This window comes from Cebus imitator, unplaced genomic scaffold (assembly GCF_001604975.1).
Source record: "Cebus imitator isolate Cc_AM_T3 unplaced genomic scaffold, Cebus_imitator-1.0 Scaffold440, whole genome shotgun sequence".
NCBI classification, from domain to species: domain Eukaryota; kingdom Metazoa; phylum Chordata; class Mammalia; order Primates; family Cebidae; genus Cebus; species Cebus imitator.
The window spans coordinates 481332-494698 of record NW_016107755.1 but is presented as its reverse complement, the minus strand read 5'-3'; the positions used below and the strand labels follow the sequence as shown (position 1 = coordinate 494698).

The 13367-nt window shown below is 47.4% G+C and overlaps 1 protein-coding gene and 1 pseudogene across 1 annotated transcript; both read left to right on the top strand.

Moving 5' to 3' along the window:
- Positions 1-305: 305 nt before the first annotated feature.
- LOC108290645 lies at positions 306-1111 on the top strand (annotated as a pseudogene).
- A 6324-nt stretch (positions 1112-7435) lies between these two features.
- LOC108290634 (saoe class I histocompatibility antigen, A alpha chain-like) lies at positions 7436-11403 on the top strand. Its single transcript, XM_017510528.2, has 8 exons — positions 7436-7604; positions 7734-8003; positions 8244-8519; positions 9132-9407; positions 9526-9642; positions 10087-10119; positions 10238-10285; positions 10449-11403. The coding sequence occupies exons 1-8, from the start codon at positions 7541-7543 to the stop codon at positions 10451-10453; spliced, it is 1089 nt and encodes a 362-aa protein (XP_017366017.1). The 5' UTR covers positions 7436-7540; the 3' UTR covers positions 10454-11403.
- The last annotated feature ends 1964 nt before the right edge of the window (positions 11404-13367 follow it).

The window sequence follows — 13367 nt, the reverse complement described above, 5'->3', positions numbered from 1 at the left end:
TCACTAAAAAGAAGACATGAAGAAAAGAAAGAAGGAAGAAAAGACTACAAAACATCTAGAAAACAAATAATAAAATGTCCTCGCTTATCAATAATAACATTGAATGTTCACAGACTAAACTCTCCAATCAAATTACCTATTCAGTAATAGATAAAATAAACAGGACCCAATGATCTCTTGCCTATAAGAAACACATGTTGCTTATAAAGAAATACTTTGGGCAGTTTGAATCACAGAGGAGTAGGTGGCGGGATCTCGCCGTGGGTCTAATCAGCTCCTTCTCTGCGATGCTTGCTTAAGCTTCAGCAGAATTCGAAATGGCTGGCGGTAAGGCTGGGAAGGACCCCGGAAAGGCCAAGACAAAGGCGATTTCCCACTCGCAGACAGCCGGCTTGCAGTTCCCAGTGGGCTGTATTCATGGACACCTGAAACCTAGGACGACAGTCACGGATGTGTGGGCATGACTGCCACTGTGTACAGCGCAGCCATCCTGGAGTACCTCACCACAGAGATGCGGGAACTGGCAAGAAATGCATCAAAAGACTTAAAGTCGGCCGGGCGCGGTGGCTCAAGCCTGTAATCCCAGCACTTTGGGAGGCCGAGGCGGGTGGATCACGACGTCAAGAGATCGAGACCATCCTGGTCAACATGGTGAAACCCCGTCTCTACTAAAAATACAAAACATTAGCTGGGCATGGTGGTGCGTGCCTGTAATCCCAGCTACTCAGGAGGCTGAGGCAGGAGAATTGCCTGAACCCAGGAGGCGGAGGTTGCGGTGAGCCGAGATCGCGCCATTGCACTCCAGCCTGGGTAACATGAGTGAAACTCCGTCTCAAAAAAAAAAAATTAATAAATAAATAAATAAATAAAAAGACTTAAAGTCCCTCGTCACTTACAACTTGCTATCTGTGGAGATGAAGAGTTGGATTCTCTCATCAAGGCTACAATTGCTGGTGGTTATGTCATTCCACACACTCTCAAATCTCTGATTGGGGAGAAAGGAAAACAGAAGACTGTCTAACGGATGCCTGGATTCCTTGTTATCTCAGGACTCTAAATACTCTAACAGCTGTCCAGTGTTGGTGGTTCCAGTGGACTGTATCTCTGGAAAACACAATTTTGCCTTTTGTAACTCTATTTGAGCAAGTTGGAAGTTTAATTAGCTTTCCAACCAACGAAATTTCTGCATTGGAGTCTTAACCATATTTAAGTGTTACAAAGAAGCTATTGATTCTGAAGTAGTGGGTTTTGACTGAGTTGACTGTTTTGGATTTTAATTGTGATGCAAAACTTATAGTAACAACCATTTGGTTTTGTACAGACATTATTTCCACTCTGGTGGATAAGCTCAATAAAGGTCATGTCCAAAAAAAGAAAAAAAAAGAAACACATAGACTGAAAATAAAGGAATGGAAAAGATATTCAATGCCAATGGAAACCAAAAAGAGAAGGCATAACTCTCCTATATCAAACAAACTGGATTTCAAGACAACAGACAGGTAGTATTGAAAGTCCTAGCTAGAGCAATCAGACAAGAGAAAGAAATAGAAGTCAAATTATCCTTGTCTGCAGATGATATAATCTTTCATTTGGAAAGATCTAAAGACTCCACCAAAAAACTGTTGGAACTAATAAACAAATTCAGTCAAGTTGCAGGTTACATATCAACATTAAAAATTACTAGTGGGCTGAGCATGGTGGCTCACACTTATAATTCCAGCACTTTGGGAAACCAAGGCAGGCAGGTCACTTGAGGCCAGGTGTTCAAGACCAGCCTAGCCAATGTGGTAAAACCGTCTATGCTAAAAATACAAAAAATTTGCCAGGCCTGGCTGTGGGGCCCTCTAATCCCAGCTACTTGGGAAACTGAGGCACAAGAATTGCTTGAACATGGGAGGCAGACGTTGCAGTGAACTGGGGTCATGCCTCTGCATTTCAGCCTGGGTGACATAGTGAAACTCTGTCTCCAAAAAAAAAAAAAAAAAAAAAATTAGTAGCAGCCAGGCCCAGTGGCTCATGCCAGTAATCTTGGCACTTTAGGAGACCAAGGCAGGAGGATCACTTGAGTCTAAGCGTTCGAGACCAGCCTAAGCAACGCAGGGAGAACCCCATCTGCCCAAAAAAAATTTTTAATAACTTAGTATGGTGTCATCTGACGTTGGTCTCAACTACTCGGCAGGCTGAGGTGGTAGGTTGAGGACCCAGTGAGCTATAATCACACCACTGCATTAGTCATTAGTACAAGATCCATTCAATGGGCAAGACAGACCAACCTATTTTAATGTAACAGAATACAAATATTCAATGATAGGGATTCAGCTTGTATCTAACCTCTAAGAAATTACCACTTGCTAGGACTTCCAGTATTATGTCGAATAGAAGTGTTGAAAGTGGGCATCCTTGTGTTGTTCCAGTTCTCAGGGGAATGTTTTCATCTTTCCCCCATTCAGTATAATGTTGGCTGTAGTTTTGTCATAGATGGATTTCTATGTCGATTTTGCTGAGGATTTCAATCATAAAGCGATGCTGGATTTTGTCAAATGATTTTTCTGCATCTAATGAAATGATTATATGATTTTTAAAAATCTGTTTATGTGGTGTATCACATTTATTGACTTGTGGGTTTTTTCGTTTTTTTTTTTTTAGTAGAGATGGGGTTTCATCATGTTGACCACACTGGTCTTGAACTCCTGACCTCAAATGATCCACCCGTCTCAGCCTCACAAAGTGCTGGGATTACACGTGTGAGCCACCATGACCAGGCTTACTTGTGTATGTTAAACCATCCCTGCATCCCTGGTTTGAAACCCACTTAATCATGGTAGATTATCTTTTAAATATGCTTTTGGATTCAGTTAGCTAGTATTTTGTTGCAGAGTTTTGCACCTATGCTCATCAGGGATATTGGTCAAGACAGGGCAATCAGACAAGAGAAAGAAATAAAGGGCATCCAAATCGGTAAAGAGGAAGTCAAATTGTCACTGTTTGCTGATGATATGATTATGTACCTAGAAAACCCTAAAGACATCCAAAAAGCTCCTAGATCTGACAAATGGATTCAGTAAAGTTTCAGGGTGCAAAAAACAATGCAGAAAAATCAGTAACACCAACAGCGACCAAGCTGAGAATCAAATCAAGAACTCAATCCCTTTTACAGCAGCTGCAAAAACAAAATACGTAGAATATACCTAACCAAGGAGATGAAAGGCCTCTACAAGAAAAATTACAAAACACTGCTGAAAGAAATCATAGATGACAACAAACAAATGGAAACACATCTGGTTGTCATGGATGGGTAGAATCAATATTGTGAAAATGACCATACTGCCAAAAGTAGTCTACAAATGCAATGCAATTCCCATCAAAATAACATCATCATTCTTCACAGAACTAGAAAAAACAATCCTAAAATGCATATGGAACCAAAAAAGAGCCTGCATAGCCAAAGCAAGATTAACCAATAAAGAAACTAGAGGCATCACGTTACCTGACTTCAAACTATGCTACAGGCTATAGTCACCAAAACAGCATGGTACTGGTATAAAAATAGGCACATAGATTACAGGCGTGAGCAACCACACCCGACCCATTTGCATATATTTTTTGAGGATTATCTATTCATGTCCTTAGTGTACTTTTTGATGGGATTATTTGGCATTTGAAGCAACCTGGATGGAGTTGGAGACCATTATTCTAAGTGAATTAACTCAGGAATGGAAAACCAGCCGTCGTATGTTCTGACTTATAAGTAGGAGCTAAGCTATGAGAACACAAAGGCATGAGAATCACACAATGGACTTTGGGAACTCCCTGTGGGAGGGTGAGAGGGAGGTGAGGGAGAAAAGACTACACAATGTGTACAGTGTACACTAGTCGGGAGCTGGGTGCACCAAAATCTCAGAAATCACCAATAAAGAATTTATTCATGTAACCACACACCACCTGTTCCCTAAAAACTATTGAAATTTAGAAATTTTTTAAATAAAATTTGAATAAGCAAAAAATGGATTATTTGCTTTAAAAAAAAAAAAGGAAATTACCACTTGTATAGTTTTTGTGTAATGTGAAAGATGACTATCCATAATTACATGTAGAGTTGTTAAAAATAATCCATCCAGTCCAGGCATGGAAGCTCATACAAGTCATTCCAGCTACTGGGAAGGCTGAGGTGAGAGAATCCCTTGAGCCCAGGAGTTCGAGGCTGCAGTGAGCTATGATGCTGCTGCTGCACTCCAGCCTGGGTGACACAGTAAGACCCTGTCTCTAAACAACAGCAATAATAATCCTTCCCTTTTCAACTCAATAGTCGTGTAAGGCTATATATATATATTTTTTAATATACACTTCAATCAAAGTTAGAGAATGGCTGGGATGCAGCTGGAGGCCATAATCCTGAGTGAATTAATGCAGGAACAGAAAACCAAGTACTGCATCTTCTCACTTATGTTTGGAAGCAAAACACTGCACACATGGACATAAACATGGCAACGTCAGAGTGAAGAGTGTGGGGAAGTGGATTGAAAAACTACCTATGGGTACTGTGCTCACTACCTGAGTGACAGGATCCATGCCCCAAACCTCAGCACCGGACAACATACCCACGCAGCAAACCTGCACTTGTACCCCGGTATCCAAAATAAAAGTTGAAATTTTAAAAATAAGTAAATAAGAGAATGTATGCTATGAGACAAGAATGACACTTACAAAAATGTAAAATAATCACTCTCCTTGTTACAAAAATCTTGGTAGCTGCAGAAGGTGGGATCTTTCCTCGTTGGGAGTCGCAGAGCCAATACTTGAAACCGAAAGTGAGCCTCAGGCACAGCAAGCTTTATTCCTTCACAGGACTTGGAAAGGCGGGAACAGCTCTCCCAAATCAACTTCTCAGCTAGTGAGGGGTGAGGGGCTAAAATGTAGGACGGCTCCAATGATAGGGTTGGGCATTAAAAGTGAGGGGAGGAATGTTCATAAGTTTTACAGGAAAAAAAGGGGTGAACTTTTCCAAACCGGTAATGCCGCTTTCCTTTCGGTCCTTTTTGGACTTCTAGTCATTGTCATGGAGATTGTCAACTGTCCTGGAACTGATGGGAGTGCCATTTAGCCTGGAAACGGGATTATAATGAAGTGTCAGGTCTTTTTGAAGTCATTTGGCCCGACTATCTTGGCCGTAACAAAGGCAACTTCTTGAAGCAGATTCTGTTTGTTTTTGTTTGTTTGTTTGTTCCCCACCCCCCCGCAGCGGAGTCTCACTGGGTCCCCCAGGCGAGAGGGCAGTGGCGGGAACGCGGCTCACAGCAACCATCACCCCCTGGGGTCAAGCAATTCTTCTGCCTCAGCCTCCCAGTAGCTGGGATTACAGGCATGTGCCACCACTCCTGGCTAATTTTTGTATTGTTAGTAGAGACGGGGTTTCACATTGTTGTCCAGGCTGGTCTTGAACTCCTGATCTCGTTATCCGCACACCTCGCCCTCCCAAACTGCTGCGATTACAGGCGAGCCACCGTGCCCAGCTTGTTTATTTTGCAAAAATTAAAAATGATTCGTTTTCTTTTTTTTTTTTTTTTTTTTTTTTTTTTGCTGAAAACTTGTAGATTTTTTATTTTCCCCCCATTTATTTATTTTATTGCATTTTAGGTTTTGGGGTACATGTGAAGAACATGCAAGATTGTTGCATAGGTACACACGTGGCAGTGTGATTTGCTGCCTTCTTCCCCATCACCTACATCTGGCATCTCTCCCCTTGCAATCTATCCCCAACTCCCCACCCCCCACCGTCCCTCCCCTATTTCCCCCCAACTGACCCCAGTGTGTAGTGCTCCCCTCCCTGTGTCCATGTGTTCTCATTGTTCAACATCCGCCTACGAGTGAGAACATGCGGTGTTTGATCTTCTGCTCTTCTGTCAGTTTGCTGAGAATGATGGTTTCCAGGTTCATCCATGTCCCTACAAAGGACACAAACTCATCGTTTTTGATGGCTGCATAATATTCCATGGTGTATATGTGCCACATTTTCCCTGTCAAGTCTATCATCGATGGGCATTTGGGTTGGTTCCAGGTCTTTGCTATTGTAAACAGTGCTGCAATGAACATTCGTGTGCTTGTGTCCTTATAGTAGAACGATTTATAATCCTTTGGGTATATACCCATTAATGGGATTGCTGGGTCAAATGGAATTTCTATTTCTAGGTCCTTGAGGAATCGCCACACTGTCTTCCACAACGGTTGAACTAATTTACACTCCCACCTTTCTATATGATAAATACTCATGTAATCCACAGAAACAAAATTTACTTGGGTCCTTACTAATTCCTAAGAGTGTACAGAGATACTGAAACCTAAAAACTTAACTGCTGATTGCTGCACGCGGTGGTTCACGTCTGTAATCCCAGCACTTTGGGATTTAAAATACAGTATATAACAATGCAGGCTCATGCCTGGAAACACAGCACTTTGGGAGGCCTAGGCGGGAGGATCGCTTGAGCCCAGGTGTTTGAGACCAGCCTGGGCAACATGGAGGAACCCGTATCTACAAAATACAAAAAAAATTGCCTGGTGTGGGTGCACGCATCTGTAGTCCCAGCTACTCAGGAGTCTGAAATGGAAGGATCCTTTCAGTTTCAGAGATCGAGGCTGCAGTGAGCCGTAATCGCGCCACTGCACTCCAGCCTGGATGACAGAGTGGGAACCTGTCTCCCAAAAAAAGGCTGGGTGCGGTGGCTCATGCCTGTAATCCCAGCACTTTGGAAGGCAGAGGTGGACGGATCACCTGAGGTCAAGAGTTTGAGACCGGCCTGACCAACATGGAGAAACCCCGTCTCTACTATAAATACAAAAAATTAGCCTAGCATGGTGGTGTATGTCTGTAATCCCAGCTACTCGGGAGGCTGAGGCAGGAGAATCGCTTGAACCCAGGAGGCGTAGTTTGCGGTGAGCGGAGATTGCGCCATTGCAGTCCAGCCTGGGCGACAAGACCGAAACTCTGTCTCAAAAAAAAAAAAAAAAAAAGCCATACACACACAAAAAAAACCAAGAAGGGGTGCAGTGGCTCATGCGGGTAACCTAGTACTTTGAGGCCGAGACGGGAGGATCGCTTGAGGCCAGAAGTTGGAGACCAGCCAGCTAACAGAACGAGACACCTCCCAACACACACATCCGACTATACATACACACACACACACACACGCACACACACACACACCGAAAAAAACCACTGATAGCGTCACAAAGACCGCGCTTGGGTCAGGAGGAGAGGGAGCAGAACAGTGTTCCAGGTCCTCGGGCGTGGCTCTCATGGTCTCAGGCCCCAAGGGCAGAGTCTGGGGACTTAGAGAGGCGCAGCGTTGGGACTTCCGCACTCCGCAGTTTCATTTCTTCTCGGAACCTGGTCGGGTCCTTCTTCTTGGACAATCATGACGCAGACTCAATTCTCATTCCCATTGGGTGTCGGGTTTCTAGAGAAGCCAATCAGCGGCCAGGATTCCCGACTATAAAGTCCCCACACTCCCTCGACTCGTTTTCCGCAGATACGGAGGATGGGGTCATGTCGTCCCGAAGCCTCCTCCTGCTGCTCTCGGCAGCCCTGGCCCTGACCGAGACGTGGGCGCGTGAGTGCCGGGTGGGGAGGAAAACGGCCTCTGCGGGGAGGAGCGAGGGGCCCGCCCCGCTGGAGTGCAGGACCCGAGGAGCCACTCAGGGAGGAGGGTCGGCGGATCTCAGCCCCTTCTCGCCCCCAGGCTCCCACTCCATGAGGTATTTCCACACCTCCGTGTCCCGGCCCGGCCGCGGGGAGCCCCACTTCATCTCCGTGGGCTACGTGGACGACACGCAGTTCGTGCGGTTCGACAGCGACGCCGCGATTCCGAGGATGGAGCCGCGGGCGCAGTGGATGCAGAAGGAGGGGCCGGAGTATTGGGAGCGGGAGACACAGAGCGCCAGGGACACCGCACAGGGTTTTCGAGTGAACCTTCGGACCCTGCTCCGCTACTACAACCAGAGCGAGGCCGGTGAGTGACCCCGGCCCGGGGCGCAGGTCACGACTCCTTCCCATCACCCACGGACGGCCCGGGTCACCCCGAGTCTCCGGGTCCGAGGTCCACCCGGAGTCTGTGGGACCCGCCCAGACCCTCGACCTGGGCGAGCCCCGGACGCGTTTACCAGGTTTCATTTTCAGTTTAGGCTAAAATCCCGGCGGGTTGGCGGGGCGGGGCGAGGGGGGGCGGGGCTGACCGCAGGGGCGGGGCCAGGGTCTCACACCCTCCAGTGGATGCATGGCTGCGACCTGGGGTCCGACGGGCGCTTCCTCCGCGGGTATGAACAGTTCGCCTACGACGGCAACGATTACCTCACCTTAAACGAGGACCTGCGTTCCTGGACCGCGGCCGACACCGCGGCTCAGATCTCCAAGCGCAAGTCAGAGGAGGCCGGTGAGGCGGAGCACCAAAGAGCCTACCTGGAGGACACGTGCGTGGAGTGGCTTCTCAGACACCTGGAGAACGGGAAGGAGACGCTGCAGCGCGCGGGTAAGATGGGCCACAGGGCAACGCTCCCTTCTCCTTCTTGGACTTGGACTGTGCCCACAGCTGACAGACCTCAAAGAGTAGAAGAAACAGTGATGGAAGCCAGAATACCCCTTGTTCCTTGGATCAGGAGAGGGAGCTGTCACCCTGGGTACAGGAGATCCTGTACTAAAGAGTGACTCTTAAAGTGCCAGCCCCTCTCAGGGGCAATTAAGGACTCTAATGTCGGAGATTCCATCCTTCAAATGAACTGATCAGCAGTTCTCTTTGACTCCCAGTGTTAGGGATCTTGGGGGACTTTCTCTCCTGCCTGGTTCTCAGCCCCACACCAAGTGTCTTTGCAGGTCTGACACTAACTTTTCTCAATAATTCAGCATCCACTCAGGCCAGAACCAGAAATCCCTTTTCACTTTCTATCCTGGGCTATCTCACCCCAATTCTAGAACTTTCCAAGGAATAAGAGGCTATCCCAGACCCCTAAGTCCAGGCTGGTGTCTAGGTTTTGTGCTCTTCTACTCTAATTGTCCTCTTTGTTCTCAAGATGGCCACAAAGGCACTGCTGGACTGTCCCATGAGAGATGCAAAGTGCCTGAATTTTCTGACTCTTCCCCTCAGATCCCCCAAAGACACATGTGATCCACCACCCCATCTCTGATCATGAGGCCACCCTGAGGTGCTGGGCCCTGGGCTTCTACCCTGCGGAGATCACACTGACCTGGCAGCGGGATGGGGAGGACCAGACCCAGGACATGGAGCTTGTGGAGACCAGGCCAGCAGGGGACGGAACCTTCCAGAAGTGGGCGGCTGTGGTGGTGTCTTCTGGAGAGGAGCAGAGATACACGTGCCATGTGCAGCATGAGGGGCTGCCGGAGCCCCTCACGCTGAGATGGGGTAAGGAGGGCATGGGAGGTCACATCTCAGGGAGAGCAGGAGCCCTTCTTGAGCCCTTTATTAGGGTTGGGGCTGGGGCCTGGGGGTCAGGGTCCCTCACCTTCCCGTTTTCTCCCAGAGCCATCTTCCCAGCCCACCATCCCCATCGTGGGCATCGTTGCTGCCCTGGCTGTCCTTGGAACTGTGGTCACTGGAGCTGTGGTTGCTGCTGTGATGTGGAGGAAGAAGAGCTCAGGTGAGGAAGGGGTGAGCAGTGGGGTCTGAGTTTTCTTGTCCCACTGGGGATTTCAAGCCCCAGGTAGAAGTGTGCCCTGCTTAGTTACTGGGAAGCGCCATCCACACACACAGGCCTACTCAGCATGGGCCCTGTGTGCCAGCACTTACTCTTTTATAAAGGACCTATGACATTGAAGGACAGATGTATCACCTTGATGGTTGTGGTGATGGGGACCTGATCCCCACAGTCACAGGTCACAAGGGAAGGTCCCTACTGAGGACAGTCCTTAGGAGGGCAGTTGGTCCAGGACCCACATCTGCTTTCCTGATGTTTCCTGATCCTGCCCTGGGTCTTCAGTCACAGTTCTGGAAACTTCTCTGGGGTCTGAGACTAGGGGGTTCCTCTAGGACCTTGTGGCTCTGCCTTCTCCTTGTCCGCTCACAGGACATTTTCTTCCCACAGATAGAAAAGGAGGGAGCTACTCTCAGGCTGCATGTAAGTGGTGGGGGCACTCACCCCCCCCAGAGTGTGGAGGAGCTCACCCACCCCATAATTCCTCCTGTCTCACATCTCCTGCGGGCTCTGACCGGGTCCTGTTTCTGTTCTACCCCAGGCAGCGACAGTGCCCAGGGCTCCGATGTGTCTCTCCTGGCTTGTAAAGGTAAGACCCTGGGGGTCTGAAGTGGGTGGTGAGTGGGGCAGAGGGGTCAGGACTGGGTTATGGGGTTTTTTTTATTCGGAACTTTTGAGTGTATGGTGAGCTGTTCAGTGTCATCACTTACTGTGACTGATCTGAATTTGTTCATGACTATTTTCTTCTGTAGCCTGAGACAGCTACTTCGTGAGGGATGAAAATTAAGGATTCCTCCACGCCTCCCCTTTATGAGCTCAAGAGACTCTGCCTTCTCTTTCTGCAAAGGCATCTGAATATACCTGTGTATATTAGCATAAGAGGAGGTGGAGACACAGCACCCCCCGGTGCCCACCATGACCCCTTCCTCACACTGACATGTCTTCCTTCCACATGAATGATGCCAAGTGGAAATGGTAAGGTGCAGCTACCACAGAGAGCCCCCACCAGGGAAATGTCTAGTGTATCCGTGGAAGCCAGGCCACTGGAGAGAGTGCCTTGTGGAGTGGTGGGAGCAGGACCCCAGAACTGTGGAGTCAGTAGCAACATGCAATGCCCACTTGGGAAAGCTTCAGGCTCCAGACTCCAACCCACACGAGCAGCCACATGGGCTGCCCCCAGCAAAGCCACAGGCCCAGGGCTACCTGAGGCCTTGGGGGCCCAATCACTGCTCCAGTGTGTCCCTGAGGCAGCAGTCACAGCAGATTATTCTCCTCTTCCTGTGAATTTTTACTTTGCCATTTCTCCCTATGTGACATGGTGGGGCTTCACCTGTCTGGGCTCCAGTTCCTCGATTTGTATGTGACATCGTTTACCTGGGAGGGTTATTACAAAGCTAATATAAAGTACCTGTGCTGTGGTTTGAATGTGTCCTTTAAAAAGCATGTGCTGGGAACTGAATCCTCAGTGCAACCATATCGGGAAGTGAAGGCTAATGGCTGGCCACAGGGGTTCCAACCTTATGAAAGAATTCATACTGATTATAAAAGGGCTTGAGGTTGAGGCAAGTTCAACCTCTTGCCCTCACTCACCCACTTGCCTCCACCAAGAGATGATACACAAAAACACCCTCACCATATGCCAGGATCTTGATATTAGACTTTTTACCCTCCAGAACCATGAAATAAATAGCTTTGCTTTAAAGATTACTCAATCTGTGCTATTCTATTAGAGCAACACAAAACGGGCAACCTGATAGTTAGGTTTCAGTTAGTGGTAGATACTTTTATTTCAGGCATTCCTGCTAGAGTATTAGTTTCTTTGTAAGCCCAGAATCTTTGCATTTTAGCAACAAAGAAGTCTTAATGGAAAGAAAGTCAATGTATAGATGTGATGGAAATTTGAACTCATGCTAGTGTTTAAAAAATTGAAGGGGAACTGTTGCTCCTCATTGCTGTCCCAGGTGAACTGGGTGAACTGTTTCCTTCTCTACTTGCTTTGCCCATTTCTACTTCCGCCATATTGGCATTCTATGTTTGCCTTACCTCAAAGGTCGGCTTTCCTCAGTTTTAGATCTTAAATCTTTTTAAGCCAAAACTCCAAGGGATTTTAACAAATATTTATTGAACCCTTCCTGTGTTCAAAGAACATTGTAAGGTCCAGGGTGGGACTAGGGGCTGGGAATGGTTCCTGTGCTGACAGAACCTAAGATTTAGTAACAGTGAAAAAAACAGACTTTCAGATAACTATTGTGGTTTGGAACGAAAGGTACAAAATGTTGAAAGTCAGGAAACTCTTCTAGGACAGTGGTTCCCAACGTTTTAGGCACCAGGGACTGGTTTCATAGAAGACAATTTTTCCATAGACAAGATGGGAGGGATGTTTTCGGGATGATTCAAGCACGTTATATTTATTGTGGACTTTATTTCTATTATTACACTGTAATGTATAATCAAATAATTATACAACTTACCATAATGTAGAATCAGTAGGAATCCTGAACTTGTTTTCCTGCAACTAGACAGTCCCATCTAGGGGTGATGGGATATGCTGACAGGTCACCAGGCATTGGATTCTCATAGAAGTGAGCAACCTAGATCCCCCGCATGTATACTTCACAATAAGGTTCACACTCCCATAAGAATCTACTGCCACTGCCAGTCTGACAGGAGGCAGAGCTCAGGTGGTCATGCTTGGTCACCTGCCACTTACCTGCTGTGCAGCCCAGTTCTTAACAGGCCACAGACCAGTATCAGTACATGGCCCAGGGGTTGGGGACCCCTGTTTTGGAGACCCAGGAAGGTTTCTAAAGGAAGAAATGTTTGAGTTATGCTTTGAAAAATGCCGGGCGCAGTAGCTCACGCGTGTCATCCCAGCACTTAGGGAGGCCAATGCGGGCAGATCACAAGATCAGGAGATCGAGATCATCCTGGCTAACATGGTGAAAACCCACCTATACTAAAAATACAAAAACTTAGCTAGGCATGGTGGCACGTGCCTGTACTCTTACCTACTCAGGAGGCTGAGGCAGGGAAATCTCTTGAACCTGGGAGGCAGAGGTTGCAGTGAGCCGAGATCGCACCACTGCACCCCAGCCTGGGCAGCAAAGAGAGACTCTGTCCAGAAAAAAAAAAAAAGAAGAAGAAAAATGTAAGACACCACTGTAGGTGTTTTAATCAAAGGAATAGGGTTATATCTAAAAAAAAACGTTGGAAGGATAAAGAGCAGGTTGCTTATGCCTCCTGGCTTGACCCTGGAACAATTCAGAAAGCCCAGTGAGGCACCTACTCCCCGTGAGGCCACACAGGAGCTGTGCTTTCTCACGTCTGGATCTCACTGCCACATAGGGGTTTCTGGTCACCTGGACACCAAGGAAGAGAGGTCAAGCAGGTCCCACTCCTCTGGCATTACACCCAGTGATTGAGTCAATATACTGTCGGGAAAACATGGCTTTTCCATGATTGGAAAAGTCTTGAACAGCTAAAAGCAGAACAGGATAGTTGGGCTGCATTATGTAGATAATGGTGAGTCATAGGCAGGCCCCACCTCCTTGGGCCATCATATGTGGACAGATCTTCATGTGATTATGGCATAACTCTGGGTTCCTTTCTCCATGTGCCTGTTCTTAATTGGCCCAGGAGAGTACCCAAGGGAGAAAGGAACCTGAATTATT